The sequence below is a fragment of the Mobula hypostoma genome, chromosome 3 (assembly GCF_963921235.1).
Source record: "Mobula hypostoma chromosome 3, sMobHyp1.1, whole genome shotgun sequence".
Taxonomy (NCBI): Eukaryota; Metazoa; Chordata; class Chondrichthyes; order Myliobatiformes; family Myliobatidae; genus Mobula; species Mobula hypostoma.
The window spans coordinates 118,260,855-118,282,420 of record NC_086099.1 but is presented as its reverse complement, the minus strand read 5'-3'; the positions used below and the strand labels follow the sequence as shown (position 1 = coordinate 118,282,420).

The 21,566-nt window shown below is 49.4% G+C and overlaps 1 protein-coding gene across 6 annotated transcripts in view; it reads right to left on the bottom strand.

The window, feature by feature from the left end:
* LOC134344216 (suppressor of IKBKE 1-like) overlaps positions 1-12,449 on the bottom strand; it is a 31,832-nt gene extending 19,383 nt beyond the window's left edge. Inside the window, exons 1-3 of one of the 6 annotated variants that reach the window (XM_063043637.1) lie at positions 12,321-12,449; positions 9,003-9,114; positions 6,844-7,004 (exon numbers count right to left, since the gene is read on the bottom strand). In XM_063043637.1, the coding sequence (XP_062899707.1) occupies positions 6,844-7,002 (159 nt within the window). In that variant the 5' untranslated portion in view covers positions 7,003-7,004; positions 9,003-9,114; positions 12,321-12,449. The remainder of the gene's footprint in view (positions 1-6,843; positions 7,005-9,002; positions 9,115-12,320) is intronic. The other 5 variants (XM_063043640.1, XM_063043641.1, XM_063043638.1 and 2 more) reach the window with 5 other exon arrangements.
* Between the last annotated feature and the right edge of the window lie 9,117 nt (positions 12,450-21,566).

The window sequence follows — 21,566 nt, the reverse complement described above, 5'->3', positions numbered from 1 at the left end:
TAGCATGTGACCTGGATCACCAAAAAATCCCAACCCTACTGAAAAATGGAGCAATAAAACCCCATACAATGGCGAAATCCTGAATAAATGAGTTGCACAGAGCTACATGGCACTAGAGAGCAGCTTCTTTGAGCTCAATCTGCGGAAGTAGCTTAATTTCTACCTTTAATGTCTCTCTTATCCCTTTTGAAGTCGGATGGTGGTTCTGTCGACCGACAGCTGCACTCAAACATAGGTTCTTTATGCTGACAGTTCCTGCTCCTGGGGCTCACTGACTGGCTGTTTTCGATATCCCAAGGACACAACCTAGAAGGTGAGCACACCCTCAGGATGCTGAGGCTGTGTAGCCCTGGGGACGAGCCGATTCTCTTCCGGTGTTAATTGAGAATACGGAATAACGTGAACAGTGGATCAGCTGTCTCTGCACTCAGCGAATCACTCTCTCTCTTTCTCTCAAGAGTGGGGGAAGAGTTTGTTGCTGATTCTTGAGTCAGAGAACTCAGGAAATAAAAAGCGACTCGGCAGACTTTAACACCGTATATCAGCGAGTGTTTTTTTTTGTCCTGTTAGTCTCCCTCTCGCTGTGTGACTCATCGCTGCCCTTTGCCCTTTTATGGGGGAGAGGGGGGAGAGAGGGGGGAGAGAGGGGGAGAGAGGGGGAGAGAGGGGGGAGAGAGGGGGAGAGAGGGGGGAGAGAGGGGGGGAGAGAGGGGGAGAGAGGGGGGAGAGAGGGGGAGAGAGGGGGGGAGAGAGAGGGGGAGAGAGGGGGAGAGAGGGGGAGAGAGAGACACTGATATGTCGAATTGTCGGGTAAATCATTAGCTTTTCTTGTACTGCGAATGACGGTCTTTCTTGGGGGCTTTACTATTGCTTGCTTGGTGTGTGGAGGATGCTGATGCTCTTTGCTGAAGTGGGGAGGGGAGGGCTGATGCTTTGCTGCTGTTTGTGCGTGGGAGGGGGGAGTGGGGGAGGGCTTTGGGGTTCTTACGTTTTTACTGTCACTCAATCTTCGGGGTATCCAACTGTTTTTGTGGATGTCTGTGAAGAGCAAGAATTTCAGGTTCTGCATTGTATATATTCTCTGATACTAAATGGAACTATTGACCTATATTTAGACCATAAAACATAGGAGCAGAATTATGCCATTCAGCCCATCAAGTCACCATGGCTGATCCATTTCCCTCTCAACCCCATTCTCCTGCCTTCTCCCCATAACCTTTCACGTCCTGACTAATCAAGAACTTTAAATGTGCCCAGTGACCTGGTCTCCATAGGCACCTGTGGCAATGAATTCCACAGATTCACTACCCTCTGGCTAAAGAAATTCATCATCATCTCCGTTCTAAATGGACGCCCCTCTATTTGGCTGTGCCCTCTGGTTGTAGGCTCCCTGACCAAAGAAAACATCCTCTTCACACCCAATCTAGACTTTTCAACATTCAATAGGTTTCAATGAGATCCTCCCTCATTCTTCTAAATTCCAGTGAGTACAGGCTCACAGCCTGCAATCACTGTTCATATGATAAGCCTTTCATTCCCAGAATCATTCTCGTGAACCTCCTCTGAACTCTCTACAATGATAGCACATCCTTTCTTAAGGGGATCAAAACAGCTCACAATACTCTAAGTGCAGTCTGCTGAATGCCTTATAAAGCCTCCACATTACATCCTCGTTTTTATATTCTAATCCTCTCGAAATGAATGCTAACATTGCATTTGCCTTCCTCACTACGGATTCAACCTGCAAAGTAGCCTTGAGGGAACCCTGCACAAGGACTCCCAAGTTCCTTTGCACCACAGATTTCGAATTTTTCCCCATTTAGAAAATTTTTACAAAATTGCATGACCATACTTTCCAACACTGTATTCCATCTGCCACTCCTTTGCCCATTCTTCTAATCTGTCAAAGTCCTTCTGCAGCCTCTCCATTTCCTCAACATTACCTGCCTCTCCCCCTATCTTCCCATCATTGCAAACTTGGCCACAAAACCATCAATTTCATCAGCCAAATAGTTGATATACAATGCAAAAAGAAATGGTCCCAAAACAGTCCCTGTGGAACATCACTAGTCACCAACAGCCAATCAGAAAATCCAAGTACACAACATGCACCGATTCTCCTTTGTTATTTCTTCAAAGAATTCCAACAGACGCGTCAGGTAAGATTTTCCTTCAAGTATACCATGTTGACTTTCGCCTGTTTTGTCATGTGCGTCCAAGTACCCCAAAACCACATCACTAACAATTGACTCCAACATCTTCCCAACTACTGAGGTCAGGCTAACTGGCCTATAATTTCCTTTTTCAAGAGTGAGGTGACATTTGCAGTTTTTCAGTCCTCCAGAACCATGCCAGAATCTATTGATTCATGAATGATCGTTTCTAATGCCTCCACAATCTCTTCAGCTACCTCTTTCAGAATCCTGGGGTGTAGGTTCAGCTGACTCATCCACCTTCAGACCTTTCAGTTTCCCAAGCACCACCTCCCTAGTCAATAGCAACTGCACTCACTTCTGCCCCTTGATATTCTTGAACTTTTGGCATACTACTAGTGTCTTCCACAGTGAAGGTTGATGCAAAATACTTACAGGCAACATACATCAAAGTTGCTAGTGAACGCAGCAGGCCAGGCAGCATCTCTAGGAAGAGGTACAGTTGACGTTTCAGGCCGAGACCCTTCGTCAGGACTAACTGAAGGAAGAGTGAGTAAGAGATTTGAAAGTGGAAGGGGGAGGGGGAGATCCAAAATGATAGAAGACAGGAGGGGGAGGGATAGAGCCAAGAGCTGGACAGGTGATAGGCAAAAGGGGATACGAGAGGATCATGGGACAGGAGGTCCGGGGAGAAAGACAAGGGGGGGGGAACCCAGAGAATGGGCAAGGGGTATAGTCAGAGGGACAGAGGGAGAAAAAGGAGAGTGAGAGAAAGAATGTGTGCATAAAAATAAATAACGGATGGGGTACGAGGGGGAGGTGGGGCATTAGCGGAAGTTAGAGAAGTCGATGTTCATGCCATCAGGTTGGAGGCTACCCAGACGGAATATAAGGTGGTGTTCCTCCAACCTGAGTGTGGCTTCATCTTTACAGTAGAGGAGGCCGTGGATAGACATGTCAGAATGGGAATGGGATGTGGAATTAAAATGTGTGGCCACTGGGAGATCCTGTTTTCTCTGGCGGACAGAGCGTAGGTGTTCAGCAAAGCGATCTCCCAGTCTGCATCGGATCTCGCCAATATATAGAAGGCCACATCGGGAGCACCGGACGCAGTATATCACCCCAGCAGACTCACAGGTGAAGTGTCGCCTCACCTGGAAGGACTGTCTGGGGCCCTGAATGGTGGTAAGGGAGGAAGTGTAAGGGCATGTGTAGCACTTGTTCCGCTTATATGGATAAGTGTCAGGAGGGAGATCAGTGGGGAGGAATGGGGGGGACGAATGGACAAGGGAGTCGCGTAGGGAGCGATCCCTGCGGAAAGCAGAGCGGTGGGGTGGAGGGAAAGGTGTGCTCAGTGGTGGGATCCCGTTGGAGGTGGCGGAAATTACGGAGAATAATATGTTGGACCTGGAGGCTGGTGGGGTGGTAGGTGAGGACCAGGGGAACCCTATTCCTAGTGGGGTGGCGGGAGGATGGAGTGAGAGCAGATGTGCGTGAAATGGGGGATATGCGTTTGAGAGCAGAGTTGATGGTGGAGGAAGGGAAGCCCCTTTCATTTAAAAAGGACATCTCCCTCGTCCTGGAATGAAAAGCCTCATCCTGAGAGCAGATGCGGCGGAGACGGAGGAATTGCGAGAATGGGATGGCATTTTTGTAAGATACAGGGTGAGAAGAGGAATAGTCCAGATAGCCGTGAGAGTCAGTAGGCTTATAGTAGACATCAGTGGATAAACTGTCTCCAGAGACAGAGACAGAAAGATCTAGAAAGGGGAGGGAGGTGTCGGAAATGGACCAGGTAAACTTGAGGGCAGGGTGAAAGTTGGAGGCAAAGTTAATAAAGTCAACGAGCTCAGCATGCGTGCAGGAACACCGCCGCATCTGCTCTCAGAATGAGGCTTTTCATTCCAGGACGAGGGAGATGTCTTCCTTTTTTAAAGAAAGGGGCTTCCCTTCCTCCACTATCAACTCTGCTCTCAAACGCATCTCCCCCATTTCACGCACATCTGCTCTCACTCCATCCTCCCGCCACCCCACTAGGAATAGGGTTCCCCTGGTCCTCACCTACCACCCCACCAGTCTCCGGGTCCAACATAGTATTCTCCATAACTTCCGCCACCTCCAATGGGATCCCACCACGAAGCACATCTTTCCCTCCCCCCCACCTTTGCTTTCTGCAGGAATCGCTCCCTACATGACTCCCTTGTCCATTCGTCCCCCCCATCCCTCCCCACTGATCTCCCTCCTGGCACTTATCCGTGTAAGTGGAACAAGTGCTACACATGCCCTTACACTTCCTCCCTTACCACCATTCAGGGCCCCAGACAGTCCTTCCAGGTGAGGCGACACTTCACCTGTGAGTCGGCTGGGGTGATATACTGTGTCTGGTGCTCCTGATGTGGCCTTCTATATATTGGCGAGACCTGACGCAGACTGAGAGACCGCTTTGCTGAACACCTACGCTCTGTCCACCAGAGAAAGCAGGATCTCCCAGTGGACACACTTTTTAATTCCACATCCCATTCCTATTCTGACATGTCTATCCACAGCCTCCTCTACTGTAAAGATGAAGCCACACTCAGGTTGGAGGAACAACACCTTATATTCCGTCTGAGTAGCCTCCAACCTGATGGCATGAACATCGACTTCTCTAACTTCTGCTAATGCCCCACCTCCCCCTCGTACCTCATCCGTTATTTATTTTTATACACACATTCTTTCTCTCACTCTCCTTTTCCTCCCTCTGTCCCCCTGACTATACCCCTTGCCCATCCTCTGGGTTCCCCCCCACCTTGTCTTTCTCCCTGGACCTCCTGTCCCATGATTCTCTCATATCCCCTTTGCCAATCACCCGTCCGGCTCTTGGCTCCATCCCTCCCCCTCCTGTCTTCTCCTATCATTTTGGATCTCCCCCTCCCCCTCTCAAATCTCTTACTAACTCTTCCTTCAGTTAGTCCTGACGAAGGGTCTCGGCCTGAAACATCGACTGTACCTCTTCCTAGAGATGTTGCCTGGCCTGCTGCGTTCACCAGCAACTTTGATGTGTGTTGCTTGAATTTCCAGCATCTGCAGAATTCCTGTTGTTTGCAAAATACTTAATCAGTTCGTTCACCATTTCCTTGTCCCCCATTACTATCACTCCAGTGTCATTTTCCAGTGGTCCAGTAGCTACTCTCACCTCTCTTGTACTCTTTGTATATCTGAAAAGACTTATGGTATTATTTTTGGATATTATTGATTAGCTTATCTTCATATTTTTCCCTCATACTCTTTTTTTAGTTGCTTTGTACTTTTAAATAAATTCCCAATCCTCTACCTTCCTACTAATTTTGCTGGATTATATGCCCTTTCTTTTGCTTTTATGTTGGCTTTGACTACTCTTGTCAGCCACCATTGCATCATCCTGCCTTTAGAATACTTCCTCTTCTTTGGGGTATATCCCTGCGCCGTTCGAATTACTCCCAAAAATGCTAACTGTTGCTGCTCTGCTGTCATCCCTGCTAGTGTCACCTTCCAATCAACTTTGGCCAGCTCCTGTCTCATGCCTCCATAATTCCCTTTATTCCACTGTAATACCGATGCATCTGATTTTAGCTTGTCCCTCTCAAACTGCAGTGTGAATGCTATCATATTATGATCACTGTTTCTTAAGAGTTCCTTTAAATTAAGTTCCCTAATTATATCCGGTTCTTTACACAATACCTGATCCAGAATTACTGTTCCCCAGGTGGGCCCAACCACAAGCTGCTCCAAAAAGCCATCTTGGGGGCAATCTACAAATTCTTTCTTGGGATCCAGAAACAATTTGATTTTCCTAATCCATGTGCATATTGAAATCCCCCATGACTAACATAACATTGCCTTTTTAACATGCGATTTCTATCTCCCACTGTAATTTGTAGACCACATCCTGACTCCTGTTTGGAGGACTGTAAGTAACCCCCATCAGGGTCTTCTTACCCTTGCATTTGGGGGAAACCGTCACAAAGGACAAGTAAATAGAAATGAGAAATAACTAAAGGTGCACCAAGTAACTAATCTACCACTGCTAACATTTATATTGGCATAAAGAAGAGTACCTCAATTTTAAGGAAGGATATTGAGTTAAGAAAAAAGAAATGAAATCAAAGGACTAGAAACTTAGTCATAGAGGGTTGTTCTTGCAAGAAATGTGAGATAAAGCACTGAAAGATGGAGACAAACAGGACGGCAGATACTGTAATCTGGAGGGGCTCAGTGGGTGAAGAAGCATTTGTGGAGGCAGGGGAATGGCTGATGATTTGGGTTAAGACTGGACTAAAGGCGTGTTGCGAGCTTTGGGGTGAAGGAGGAATCACAATGAACTGCACTGTGGAATTATCTTCACTACATGCAACATAATGGTTCAAATAGGCAGTCCTCCAGCAGTGGGTCAAGAGTTATAAATGTGGGCCCATCCAGACAGCTGGATATTCTAGAATTAATTATTAATGCCAAGAGACTGTCCTCAGTCAGGATTGTGGCCACCTGGGGACATGTGTTTCGAATCCTAAAAGAAGGGTAAAATACAGAGGGAAAATGTTACCAATGGGTAAGAAGGAAGCAGAAAGTTATTAGAAGCACCAGTATATCAGGAAGCACAAAGGTACAGACCTAGAGATTTATTCCTTAGGATGTTGAATAACTCAACGTTTTCAACTTATCCTCGTCTTACCCGATCTGAGATTCCTGTCCCAACTTCCTTCATGTTCTCCACCCGTTTGTTGAGCGTAGTGGTCTGTTCAATGAGGGACTCCGCTGCGCTATGATGGTCCTTTAGTCGCTCAACCAAGACCTTCGCATCAGCTAGCACCTTCTCGATTGTGCATGCCATCACTAAGGATAGAGGTATAAACTGCTGACTGAAGGAACGCTGGGTCTGATTATCGTTTGTTCTTCACGTTCTAAAGCAGTCAACTGCTTAATGGGATTAGTTCTCAATAAGGTTGTCAGGGTTTTGCAATTATCCCCATGCATTAATCTTTATAAACAAGCAGATTATTCCCTGGCAAACCCAGTAAATATATCACAGGCAAACCCAGTAAATACGTTTACAGCTGCTCGATACGGCACAAGCCATTCAGTGACCAGAGTCCTGGGAAAACTGACCCCCAAATCTACAGTATCCTCAGGTCAAGAGCAATAATGGTTGCAGCCCTCTGTTGGTCAAGGTCAACCATGGATGTTGCTTCCTAGCTTTCTATGTGATACACAAGCCAGGGTAGCACCATTTGGAGAGCAAGCTGTTGCCCATGTAACAGGCGCCCCCTCTGCATGCAGCTACGGAATCTAAACAAACTGCAGAGAACGATGCAGTTCGGCACTAATGGTTACTCATCACAGAAACTGAACGAATCTGGAACAAGTGTAGTCTTTCCACTGAACTTACTGCAAGGAAATCCAAGGTGAATATAACCTCTAGCATAATTTAGGTAGACATTTTATGACACAAGAGCAGGCCATTTCACGCATTACATTTCAGCTCGTTGAAAGACAATTACCCAGATGAATCCCAGTGCTTCTAATCAGTACTGTGCCCCACCAGAGCTGCACTGACCTTTGGTGCTGTCTGTGTGGCATTTGCATGCTGTGTGTGTATGACTGCACAGGTTTCCTCCCACATCTCAACAACATACCAGGACAATTAGTTCCCACAATTTGCAACCTGTTTTGTAGGGAAGGGTTGATGGGAACATGGCGAGAGTATAATAGGATGGATAGTTGATGGTCAGAGTGAAGTCGGTAGGCTAGTCCTGCTTCCCTGTTGTATGACTATCCCTATTTAACTGTCAAATAGCCTCTGACAACCAGTTCCAGCTCCTGGCCTTCATGTGTAGTGCAAACCCAGCCAAACTGCTCCTACTGACAGTAGGAGCAAAGGCAGGTTACTGGTGCCTTAAAACCAGTCGCTTTGGGCAGACAGGAGTCGTCAGCTGCGCTTGGCATCTCATCTTGGAGAGCAAAATCTCTGATTCCACACCACCACAGCCTTGCAGCTATACCCACACGTGGGGAAGGCTTCAGGGGTAAACCCCTGGGAAAAATCTGGAGCTGGAGTAGAAACATAGAAAACCTGCAGCACAATACAGGCCTTTCGGCCCACAAAGCTGTGCCAAACATGTCCTTACTTTAGAAATTACCCAGGGTTACCCATAGCCCTCGATTTTTCTAAGCTCCATGTACCTATCCAGTAGTCTCTTAAAAGACCCTATCGTATCCACCTCCACCACCGTCGCTGGCAGCCCATTCCACGCACTCACCTCTCTCTGTGTAAAAAAACTTACCCCTGACATCTCCTCTGTACCAACTCCCCAGCACCTTAAACCTGTGTCCTCTTGTGGCAACCATTTCAGCCCTGGGAAAAAGCTTCTGACTATCCACACGATCAATGCCTCTCATCATCTCTCTTTCAGGTCACCTCTCATCCTCCGTCGCTCCAAGGAGAAAAGGCCGAGTTCACTGAACCTATTCTCACAAGGCATGCTCCCCAATCCAGCAACATCCTTGTAAATCTGGGCAGCCCTAAATTGAATTCAATGCTGCCTGGCAACATCTGCAACACTGCTGGTGCCAAATTGTATCATTCTCTGCTGTTCCTTTGGGTTCAGCAGCGACGTGAAGAGGGGCAGCTTGCTACATGGACAACAGCTTGCTCTCCACATCGTAATGCCCAAGCTTGGCATCAAGTAGACAGCTAGGACACCACAGCCACGGTCGACCCCGACCAACAAAGGCCTCAGAATTTAACTGTGAACCAACAGCACACAGACTGCAGATGCTTAATCAGGAGCAACACACAAAGCACTGGAAGGAATTCAGTGAGTGAGACCGCACCTGTGGAGGGAAACTGTTGGTCTTCACCCAAAAAATATCAACAGTCCATTTCTGTCATGGATGCTTCCTTAGCCATCGACTCCCTCCGGTGCTTTGTCTGGTAACCCTGGGGCTTCAGGAATCAAAAAAGCACACATGTACTCAGTAGCCAATAGCTTTAAAAGGGAATCAATTTAGCAGGGTGGAACACCGTCTCCTAGGATCTATGGAATTTTTCACAAGTGCGATTACACAGTTATGACTATGAAATAAACTCAGTAAATGAAACATCTCTACATCTCATGAAAAGGGGCAAAATGAAGTAAACATTGAAAGAAGCTCACAAAAACTAATTTGTTATGAATGACAGCTACAGCCTCGTCGGCTGCATCCTGTTCGTGCAAATGTATGTTAAACAGTGGAAATCCCGGCATTTAGTGCAGGGGGCGGGGTGGGCAGAATGGCCCCCACACAGCAATGTAGGGAACAGATTCCGCCATCTTGGGACAAGTAACGCGGGAGGGGGTGGGACCCCCACAGTGACTAAGGCGGGAGGGGAGTGGGACCCCCACAGTGACTAAGGCGGGAGGGGAGTGGGACCCCCACAGTGACTAAGGCGGGAGGGGAGGGGGACCCCCACAGTGACTAAGGCGGGAGGGGAGTGGGACCCCCACAGTGACTAAGGCGGGAGGGGAGTGGGACCCCCACAGTGACTAAGGCGGGAGGGGAGTGGGACCCACACAGTGACTAAGGCGGGAGGGGGAGGGGGACCCACACAGTGACTAAGGCGGGAGGGGGAGGGGGACCCACACAGTGACTAAGGCGGGAGGGGAGGGGGACCCACACAGTGACTAAGGCGGGAGGGGAGGGGAACGCACACAGTGACTAAGGCGGGAGGGGAGGGGGACTCACACAGTGACTAAGGCGGGAGGGGAGTGGGACCCCCACAGTGACTAAGGCGGGAGGGGAGTGGGACCCCCACAGTGACGAAGGCGGGAGGGGAGTGGGACCCACACAGTGACTAAGGCGGGAGGGGAGTGGGACCCACACAGTGACTAAGGCGGGAGGGGATTGGGACCCACACAGTGACTAAGGCGGGAGGAGAGTGGGACCCACACAGTGACTAAGGCGGGAGGAGAGGGGGACCCACACAGTGACTAAGGCGGGAGGGGAGGGGGACCCACACAGTGACTAAGGCGGGAGGGGAGGGGGACCCACACAGTGACTAAGGCGGGAGGGGAGGGGGACCCACACAGTGACTAAGGCGGGAGGGGAGGGGGACCCCCACAGTGACTAAGGCGGGAGGGGAGGGGGACCCACCCAGTGACTAAGGCGGGAGGGGAGGGGGACCCACACAGTGACAAAGGCGGGAGGGGAGTGGGACCCCCACAGTGACCAAGGCTGGAGGGGAACTCACACAGTGACTAAGGCGGGAGGGGAGTGGGACCCGCACTGTGACTAAGGCGGGAGGGGAGGGGGACCCACACAGTGACTAAGGTGGGAGGGGAGTGGGACCCCCACAGTGACTAAGGCGGGAGGGGAGGGGGACCCACACAGTGACTAAGGCGGGAGGGGAGGGGGACTCACACAGTGACTAAGGTGGGAGGGGAGTGGGACCCCCACAGTGACTAAGGCGGGAGGGGAGTGGGACCCCCACAGTGACTAAGGCGGGAGGGGATTGGGACCCACACAGTGACTAAGGCGGGAGGGGAGTGGGACCCACACAGTGACTAAGGCGGGAGGGGATTGGGACCCACACAGTGACTAAGGCGGGAGGAGAGTGGGACCCACACAGTGACTAAGGCGGGAGGGGAGGGGGACCCACACAGTGACTAAGGCGGGAGGGGAGGGGGACCCACACAGTGACTAAGGCGGGAGGGGAGGGGGACCCCCACAGTGACTAAGGCGGGAGGGGGACCCGCACAGTGACTAAGGCGGGAGGGGAGGGGGACCCCCACAGTGACTAAGGCGGGAGGGGAGGGGGACCCCCACAGTGACCAAGGCTGGAGGGGAGTGGGACCCCCACAGTGACTAAGGCGGGAGGGGAGGGGGACCCCCACAGTGACTAAGGCGGGACGGGGAGGGGGACCCCCACAGTGACTAAGGCTGGGAGGGGAGTGGGACCCCCACAGTGACTAAGGCGGGAGGGGAGGGGAGGGGGACCCCCACAGTGACTAAGGCGGGACGGGGAGGGGGACCCCCACAGTGACTAAGGCGGGAGGGGAGTGGGACCCCCACAGTGACTAAGGCGGGAGGGGAGGGGGACCCCCACAGTGACTAAGGCGGGAGGGGAGGGGGACCCCCACAGTGACTAAGGCGGGAGGGGAGTGGGACCCCCACAGTGACTAAGGCGGGAGGGGATTGGGACCCACACAGTGACTAAGGCGGGAGGGGAACTCACACAGTGACTAAGGCGGGAGGGGAGGGGGACCCCCACAGTGACTAAGGCGGGAGGGGGACCCGCACAGTGACGAAGGCGGGAGGGGAGGGGGACCCCCACAGTGACTAAGGCGGGAGGGGGACCCGCACAGTGACTAAGGCGGGAGGGGAGGGGGACCCCCACAGTGACTAAGGCGGGAGGGGAGGGGGACCCCCACAGTGACTAAGGCGGGAGGGGGACCCGCACAGTGACTAAGGCTGGAGGGGAGGGGGACCCCCACAGTGACTAAGGCGGGAGGGGAGGGGGACCCCCACAGTGACTAAGGCTGGAGGGGAGGGGACCCCCACAGTGACTAAGGCGGGAGGGGAGGGGGACCCCCACAGTGACTAAGGCTGGAGGGGAGGGGACCCCCACAGTGACTAAGGCGGGAGGGGAGGGGGACCCCCACAGTGACTAAGGCGGGAGGGGAGGGGGACCCCCACAGTGACTAAGGCGGGAGGGGAGGGGGACCCCCACAGTGACTAAGGCGGGAGGGGAGGGGGACCCCCACAGTGACTAAGGCGGGAGGGGAGGGGGACCCCCACAGTGACTAAGGCGGGAGGGGAGGGGGACCCCCACAGTGACTAAGGCGGGAGGGGAGGGGGACCCCCACAGTGACTAAGGCGGGAGGGGAGGGGGACCCCCACAGTGACTAAGGCTGGAGGGGAGGGGACCCCCACAGTGACTAAGGCGGGAGGGGAGGGGGACCCCCACAGTGACTAAGGCGGGAGGGGAGGGGGACCCCCACAGTGACTAAAGCGGGAGAGGAGGGGGACCCACACAGTGACTAAGGCGGGACGGGGACTCACACAGTGATTGGGGTGTACAGTCGTGTCGTTAACAGGAGTGGGGGGGGGTGATCCTAGCACTGAGCTCCATTGACAGTGACATTTCACCGCTCAACTCTGGCAGGCTCCTACCCTCGCAATCCGTATTGAGGCGCCCCTCCCCAGGACCGAGACCAGACCCGTCCAGTCCGGTCCGGTGCGGCCTCACCTCACCTCCCTGCCGCTGCTCCTGCACCACCCGCCTAGCCCCACTCCCCCCTCTTCCGGCTCCTGTGCAAATTACGTCACTTCCTCTTCAGCTCTCCGCCCGCGGGTCCTAGTGCGCGTCGGGTTTGCTGGAGTGCTCGGGGGACTCACCACGCTGTAGCTGAAAGAGATGCCCCGCCCATCCCCCTCCCTAAGTCTTCATCGTCTAGTTTTATTCACCCTGATAACGGAAAATTTCCTGCTGTCTCCTCCATCCGTCATGATCCTCTTAACCTCACTCCTCCAAGGACAAATGTTCTCCCTTATCCGACTGCATAACGGAAACATTCCGTCCTGGGGACTTCCCTTTGCAGCTTCTCCAGCGCAGTCACAGCCTTCCTAGCGTGTGGTGACCAGAACTGCCTCTACTCCAAATGAGGTCTGACCAGTTTCGGAAAGCCAGGATGACAAATGTCTCCCTATTCAGTTGCCTCAACATTCAAGAATTTTTGGGCTTGCACACCAAGGTCGATTTGCTTCCATCTTTCATGGAGTGAGTCCTAGCCTCACTCACGTTCATCTGGTTTAAATTCCATTTGCTATTTCTCAATCCTTTTCAGCCTGAACTCACCCTGTAGACTAAGACTACTGCCTACTTTGTCAACAACTCCCCCAGTCTTTCAGTTACAAACAGCAAGTATCCTCGCTAGTCCTGACGAAGGGTCTCGGCCTGAAACGTCGACTGTACCTCTTCTTATAGATGCTGCCTGGCCTGCTGCGTTCACCAGCATTTTGTGTGTGTTGCTTGAAATTCCAGCGTCTGCAGATTTCCTCGTCCTCGTGTTCATCGCTGTAGTTTGGAAACCGGTAAGATGGTGACACACTTGGTCACAGCAGTGTCTTTGGGTTCGAAAAATGGTGCAAATCTTTATCCTAAACATTTTTCTTGTGACCACAAGACCTGATGCACATTGGTAATACAAAACACTGCAAATCTACTTCATTGGTTTATTGGAGCAATTGATGGTGATGAAGCTGTGCAGCCTCAGGTGTTGTAGAGACAAGGCTCTCAGGCCAATCTGTCACCTGTCACAGCCACCCACGGGAGGAAGCGTCCGAGGTAGTATGGGAGAGAATAGGGCTGTGCCAGGCATGCTGGGGGCTGCTCCCCGAAGGCCAGCTCTTCTGTCGGGGCTGCTCTCTGGAAGACGAGGTCTGTGGCTGACCCAGTGTGAGATGAGGCACTCCTGTGTGCTTGTTCTTGCAGAAACGTGTCTCCAACACAACATATCATGCGCTGTCAACCTTTGGGCTTTGCCACTCAGGGACTTACGCTGACGTTATTTTGTGACTGTACGTGCTATCCTTAACTAGAAATGCTGTGTGCTGTTTGTGACTGTATGTGATATTGTAACTAGATGTGCTGTTTGTGACTGTACAGTATATGATATTGTAACTAGATGTGCTGTTTGTGACTATATGTGATATTGTAACTAGATGTGCTCTTCAAGTCAAGTCAAGTCACTTCTTATTGTCATTTCGACCATAACTGCTGGTACAGTACACAGTAAAAATGAGACAACGTTTTTCAGGACCGTGGTGCTACATGAACAATACAAAAACTACACTGAACTACGTAAAACAACAAAAAACTATACTAGACTACAGACCTACCCAGGACTGCATAAAGTGCACAAAACAGTGCAGGCATTACAATAAATAATAAACAAGACAATAGGCACAGTCGAGGGCAGTAGGTTGGTGTCAGTCTAGACTCTGGGTACTGAGGAGTCTGATGGCTTGGGGGAAGAAACTGTTACATAGTCTGGTCGTGAGAGCCCGAATGCTTCGGTGCCTTTTGCCAGATGGCAGGAGGGAGAAGAGTTTGTATGAGGGGTGCATGGGGTCCTTCATGATGCTGTTTGCTTTGCGGATGCAGCGTGTGGTGTAAATGTCTGTAATGGCGGGAAGAGAGTCCCCAATGATCTTCTCAGCTGACCTCACTGTCCGCTACAGGGTCTTGCGATCCGAGACAGTGCAATTTCTGAACCAGGCAGTGATGCAGCTGCTCAGGATGCTCTCAATACAACCTCTGTAGAATGTGGTGAGGATGGGCGGTGGGAGATGGACTTTTCTCAGCCTTCACAGAAAGTAGAGATGCTGCTGGGCTTTCTTTGCTATGGAGCTGGTGTTGAGGGACCAGGTGAGATTCTCCGCCAGGTGAACACCAAGAAATTTGGTGCTCTCAACGATCTCTACGGAGGAGTTGTCAATGTTCAGCGGAGACTGGTCGCTCCATGTTCTCCTGAAGTCAACAACCATCTCTTTTGTTTTGTTCACATTCAGAGACCGTTTGTTGGCTTTGCACCAGTCTGTTAGCGGCTGCACCTCCTCTCTGTATGCTGACTCATCGTTCTTGCTGATGAGACCCACCACGGTCGTGTCATCGGCAAACGTGATGATGTGGTTCGAGCTGTGTGTTGCAGCACAGTCGTGGGTCAGCAGAGTGAACAGCAGTGGACTGAGCACACATCCCTGGGGGGACCCCGTGCTCAGTGTGATGGTGTTGGAGATGCTGCTTCCAATCCAGACTGACTGAGGTCTCCCAGTCAGGAAGTCTAGGATCCAGTTGCAGAGGGAGGTGTTCAGGCCCAGTAGGCTTAGCTTTTCAATCAGTTTCTGAGGAATGATTGTGTTGAACACTGAACTGAAGTCTATGAACAGCATTCGAACGTACGTGCCTTTTTTGACCAGGTGGGTTAGGGCCAGGTGGAGGGTGAAAGCAATGGTGTCGTCTTTCCAATCAGGTTTTGAGCAATGATTGTGTTGAGTGCTGAACTGAAGTCTATGAACAGCATTTGAATGTACGTGTCTTTCTTGTCCAGGTGGGCTAGGGCCAGGTGGAGGGTGATGGCGATGGCGTAGTCTGTTGAACGGTTGGGACGGTACACAAACTGCAGGGGGTCCAGTGAGGGGGGTGGCAGGGTCTTGATGTGCCTCATGACGAGCCTCTCGAAACACTTCATGATGATGGATGTGAGTGCGACGGGACGGTAGTCGTTGAGGCAGAACACTGAAGACTTCTTTGGCACGGGGACAATGATGGCGACCTTGAAGCACGTAGGAACGACGGCGCTGCTCAGGGAGATGTTGAAGACGTCAGTGAGAACATCTGCCAGCTGGTCTGCACATCCTCTAAGCACTCTGCCAGGTATATTGTCTGGTTCAGCAGCCTTCCATGGGTTGACCCTGCACAGGGTTCTCCTCACATCGGCTATGGTAAGACACAGCACCTGGTGATTTGGAGGAGGGGTGCTCTTCCTCGCTGCCATGTTATTTTCCACCTCAAAATGAGCGTAGAAGTTGTTCAGCGCATCTGGGAGGAAGGCATCACCTGCACAGTCAGGTGATGATGTCCTATAGTTGATGTCCTGAATGCCCTTCCACATGCGCCGCGTGTCGCAGCTGTCCTGGAAGTGGCTGTGGATTCGCTGGGCGTGTGCACGATTTACCCCTCTAATGGCCCGGGACAGTCTGGCCCTCACTGTTGTTAGGGCTGCCATGTTGCCTGCTCTGAAGACGGAGTCACGGGTTCTCAGCAGCGCACGCACCTACGCGGTCATCCCTGGCTTCTGGTTAGCGCGTGTAGTGATGGTCTTGGCCACAGTGATGCCATCGATGCACTTGCTGATGTAGCTCGTCACTGATGCCGTGTACTCCTCTAAGTTGGTAGAGTCGCCATCGCTTGCAGCCTCCCTGAACATATGCCAGTCAGTGTGCTCAAAACAGTCTTGAAGAGCAGAGATGGCTCCTGCTGACCAGGTTTTCATCTGCTTCTGAGCTGGTCTGGAGCGCCTGACGAGCGGTCTGTATACTGGGATTAGCATGACAGAGATGTTTGTGACTGTATGTGATATTGTATCTGGATGTGCTGTTTGTGACTGTACAGTATCTGATTTTGTAACTACATGTATTGTTTGTGACTGTATGTGATATTGTAACTAGATGTGCTGTTTGTGACTGAATAATATGTGATAATGCCCCACCTCCCCCTCGTACCCCATCTGTTATTTATTTATATACACACATTCTTTCTCTCTCTCTCCTTTTTCTCCCTCTGTCCCTCTGACTATACCCCTTGCCCATCCTCTGGGTTTTCCCCCCCTCCCCCTTTTCCTTCTCCCTGGACCTCCTGTCCCATGATCCTCTCATATCCCTTTTGCCAATCACCTGTGCAGTTCTTGGCTCCATCCCTCCCCCTCCTGTCTTCTCCTATCATTTTTGATCTCCCCCTCCCCCTCCCACTTTCAAATCTCTTACTAGCTCTTCCTTCAGTTAGTCCTGATGAAGGGTCTCAGCCTGAAACATCGACTGTACCTCTTCCTAGAGATGCTGCCTGGCCTGCTGCGTTCACCAGCCACTTTGATGTGTATGTGATATTGTAACTAGATGTGCTGTTTGTGACTGTACAGTATGTGATATTGTAACTAGATGTGCTGTTTGTGACTGTATGTGATATTGTAACTAGATGTGCTGTTTGTGACTGTATGTGATATTGTAACTAGATGTGCTGTTTGTGACTGTATGTGATATTGTAACTAGATGTGCTGTTTGTGACTGTATGTGATATTGGAACTAGATGTGCTGTGTGCTTTGTATCAGTTTATGCACTGTGTCTTGCACTTTGGTCCTGAGATACACTGTTGCGTTTAACTGCATACATGCGTATGGCTGAATGACAATTAAACTTGAACAAAACTGAACAGCATTTCAGGGAAGTTCAAAACAGATGTGCCAGTCCAGTTTCTAATGCAGAGATTGGTGGACGGCTGGAACGTGCAGCTGGGTTGGTAGTGGAGGCTGATATGATACGGGAGTTTAATAGACCCTGAGATAGGCACACGAATAAGCAGAGAATGGATGGATATGGAATGTGTAAAGGCAGAAGAGATTGGGTATCATTAACATAATGAGTTTGGCACAATATCATGGGCCAAATGACCCGTTCCCACTCTCTACTATTCCATGTTCTGTGATCGATGATATGGGCCAAATGCAGGAAAACGGGACTAACTCAGACAGATGACGTGGGTGGAATGGATGAGTTGGGGAATGAGCATGGTTCCATGTTGTATTAGTCTATGACTCTCTGATCTCTGGTGTTCATGTGCTGTTGACTCTGTAATTACAGTGAGAATGTTGTCTCTATGTAACAATGGTAGCGTAAATATTGGGAATATAATTTTTTGTCTTTATGTGTTAGATTGTCAGATGTAGCCTAATGTCTGGAATCTCATTTAGAGTCCAATCTGTCACTGAGAATTCACATAGTTTATTCACACTCTGTATCATGAAATCCTTAATCTTCAACAAGGATGTTGTGAATAGAAGAAGCCCTTAACTCCGAGTGGAGTCATCAGGAAGCCATCATGATGGCGTTTTTTAGCAGGCTTTCTTAATTTTACAACGCTCAACGCAGCACAGATGGAAAGCGTGCAAGGGAGCCAGCTGGATTCGAACTCTGGAGCCTTCGCTCTGAAGTCCGGTGCTGAGGCCACTAATACTTACCAGCAATTATCACACCAACTGGAGGATTTAATGTGTCACCCAATCACGAAAGTATTCCCTCAAAAAATAACTGGTATCTTTGGATATAAAAGCCAGTTAAATATACAATCCCGTGATGTAGCGTACATGCCCAAATCCAGTGGGGATACAGATCCCGTTACCCAGTTGTTTTCAGACATTTCTCTGGAGGATCCATATTGATTGCTGCTTTCTGCTCCTTTCCAAGAAAAGTCACAGGGTCTGGCAATAAAGAAAAACGTACCACATGTGAAAAAAAGATTTAAAAATGATTACATAGAGTAACTTTCATCGACTCAGGTGTAGCCAAGTGTTTTCAATGCAGCATGTTGTAATGTTGGAACTTGTACATCCAGTAATAATGATTAGCTGACGGCTTTTCTGATGTTCTCTGAGGGACAGATACTGGCCAAGACACTGAGAATAACTCCTCGAATCATTAAAATGGTGTTGGCAAATCAGTTTGGGGAGTAGGCAGGATGATGGTTGAATATTTCATCTCTAAGACTGTAATTTGTGTTGCTGCACGATGACGCTATGCTGCATGCTTGTGTGCTCGGTGGAGGGCGCTGATGCTTTTTGCTGGTGGGAGGGGGGCGTTGCTGCTGCTTGTACGTGGGAGGGAGAGCTGGAGGGGGTTTGGGGTTCTAACGTTTAACTGTCATTCATTCTTTGGGGCACTCCTGTATTTTTGTGGATGTTTGCGAAGAAAAAGAATTTCAGTATGTATATTGCATACATTTCTCTGACATTAAAAAGAACCTATTGAAACCTATTGTACAATAAAACCAATATTCTGTAATGCCAAGTTATACTTCCTGGGGCAGAAGACATCTCCCATTTGACTGCCACCTCAGTCCATATTACATGAGAAACCCAATGATATATTCTATACATCTGTATTCCTCATTTGTATAAAATTCTAAATCCACAGTTGTAACATTCAATTTGTATGAATATTTGGGAATTTCCCCACAATAATATTCACTCCACTAGTATCATATGCTGCATAATCCTCAAAGAGTTATAGGGTCATAGAGTTACTGAATGGGGACAGGCTGTTCGGCCCATTGAGTTCATACTGACCATAGAGAGATACTGAATGGAGACAGGCTGTTCACCCCATCGAGTTTATGCTGACCGTCAATCACCCACTATTTTTGATCATACAATTATTTTGTATCATACATTACAAGTAATACACATCCATTCTACAAGTTAAACACGGCGCAGCACATCACACAAACCAATCTTCCGTCTGTGGACTCACTTTACACCGCATGCTGTTGGAGCAGTGCTGCCAGGATAATCAAGGACATGACCCACCCAGCCAACACACTTCTCGTCCCTCTTCCGTCAGGAGCTTGAAGACTCATACGGCCAGATTTGGGAACAGCTTCTTTCCAACTGTGGTAAGACCGCTGAACGGATCCTGACCCGGATCTGGGCCATACCCTCCAAATATCTGGACCTGCCTCTCGGTTTTTTTGCACTACTTTACTTTCCATTTTTCTATTTTCTATTTATGATTTATAATTTAAATTTTTAATATTTACTAATTTTTACTATATTTAATATTTGTAACCCAGGGAGTGGGAAGCGCAGAATCAAATATCGCTGTGATGATTGTATGTCTAGTACCAATTGTTTGGCGACAATAAAGTATAAAGTTTTAATATTAATAACACATTAACAACATAAGTACGGATAGAAAACAAAGCACTCTTACCACAAAGATACAAAGTATGGTTACGTACGTTTCGATAGTTATCACGGAGCAGGAATGATAACGGTGCAGTTGAATAAAGTTTTTGCTTTTACTGAGGTATTTTTAACCACAATAAAACAATACGTAACTTAGGGCCCCATTGTGGGCACGAACCTCCCACCATCGAGGACAGCTTCGAAGGGCGATGCCCCGGGAAGGCGGCATCCACCGTGCAGTGGCGGCTCCAGAGATTTTTTCTTGCTGGTGCTACAGTGGGGTTGAATTATTCAGTGATGGTGCTGAGGGATGTACCCTATGGTAATATGTATTCGCAAGGCCAGACGTGTGGCGTTCAGATGTCAGTTTCAAGCATTACGTGCCTACTGTAAATGCCTCTGTTGATTCACAAGCAACAGCAATTGATAAATATAATATAGAAGTGAACTGTGACAGTGTCAACAGCATCGGAGACAACCCGGGCTACACGGAGCATAAACAAACAAACCAACAGAGCATCCGAACCACAGCGCACAACATGAATCACGCACCAATCCCGCAATCAGCGTCAAATGTGAGCTTTTCAACTGAAAAACACACTAACCCACAATGTCCACTGCTATTCGCATTACATAGACAGACAATGCCAAAAGATACACCGTTATTAAAGTCAGATAAGGCAAACAACTGATGCAAGGCTTTACCAGGAGTTGGACAAATCGTAATCTGACCATGCAATACCTCAATTAATTCGGCTACTGAATTTAAAACAAAAATCAACGGAATCACCGCTTGGAAGTTTAAGCACAATCAGTAGGCTTAATAGCAGTAAATGTAATATTTTAGGATTTGCAGGAAACATAAGGACTATGGGGTATCCACCACAAAATAATAATAATAATCAGCTATGCCCAAATTAAAACAAAATCAACTGCACTCACCATTGATGTTTTCAGAGAAGCGCAATCCGTCTGTTGTTGTGATTGGTGGCAAAAGCATCAATGATTTTCTGGATGTCAAGTGCTTTGGTCCTCCGGCTGTTTATGGCCAACAGGGCCAAGTTACTGTTCTGAGCATCGCCGCTGCTATTCCTCAGGTAGTTTTTGATGCATCTGAGGCAAGAGAAACTCCGTTCGCATGAGGAAGATGTCACAGGCAAAGTCAGTGATTAGTTTGTATAAATCTATAAATGCATCGCGGTACAGTCTCATTAGAGCTAGAAAATTCCACTGTGTCATTCACTGTCTGTCCTTGCCTTTGTTTTGTTTCCAGCAGACGCCGAACCTGATGTAGTTCTGCAGTCAGGTTCACTTCAGTCACTCCATAGAAGTGGGCCATTGGCCAAAGACAATTCTTGTCTAGGAAGAACTTGTGTTTGGGACTTAATGCTGAGACTCCAGTCAGAACACCCCCAGTCTCAACTGAGAACCGTCCTTTCATTTCAGTCAAAAATCTGTCTATAACTGGATAGAAACAGTGGTTGCGAAGGTCATCAGAGGATGTGACAGGTGTGCGTTCAGTTTGGGCCTCAACAACAAAGTCATGTAGGCGGCGGGGTGGCTGGGCCTGTCTCCTTTCATATGGTCTGCTCTGTATACCGGCCTTGACGCACAGGTCCCGAGCTCTTGTCTGAATTTCACTCCATGATTCCTCTCCCCGTTTTGCTGAGAGTGCATCGATAACAGACTGAGCCAAGTCCACAGCGGATGAAAGCTCCAAACTGGGAGATTGTAGCTGGTCTGACATAAACTTGGTGACTCGGAATAAATCCTCAAACAGAGTGAGAAGTAAAGCAAACTGCTCGTCAATCAGTTCATTTACAGCTCTGGCCTCCATTTTCCTCTGTGCATTTGGTTGACCCATAATATCCTGTAGTGTAGCTAAATGGCAGGGAGTGATTT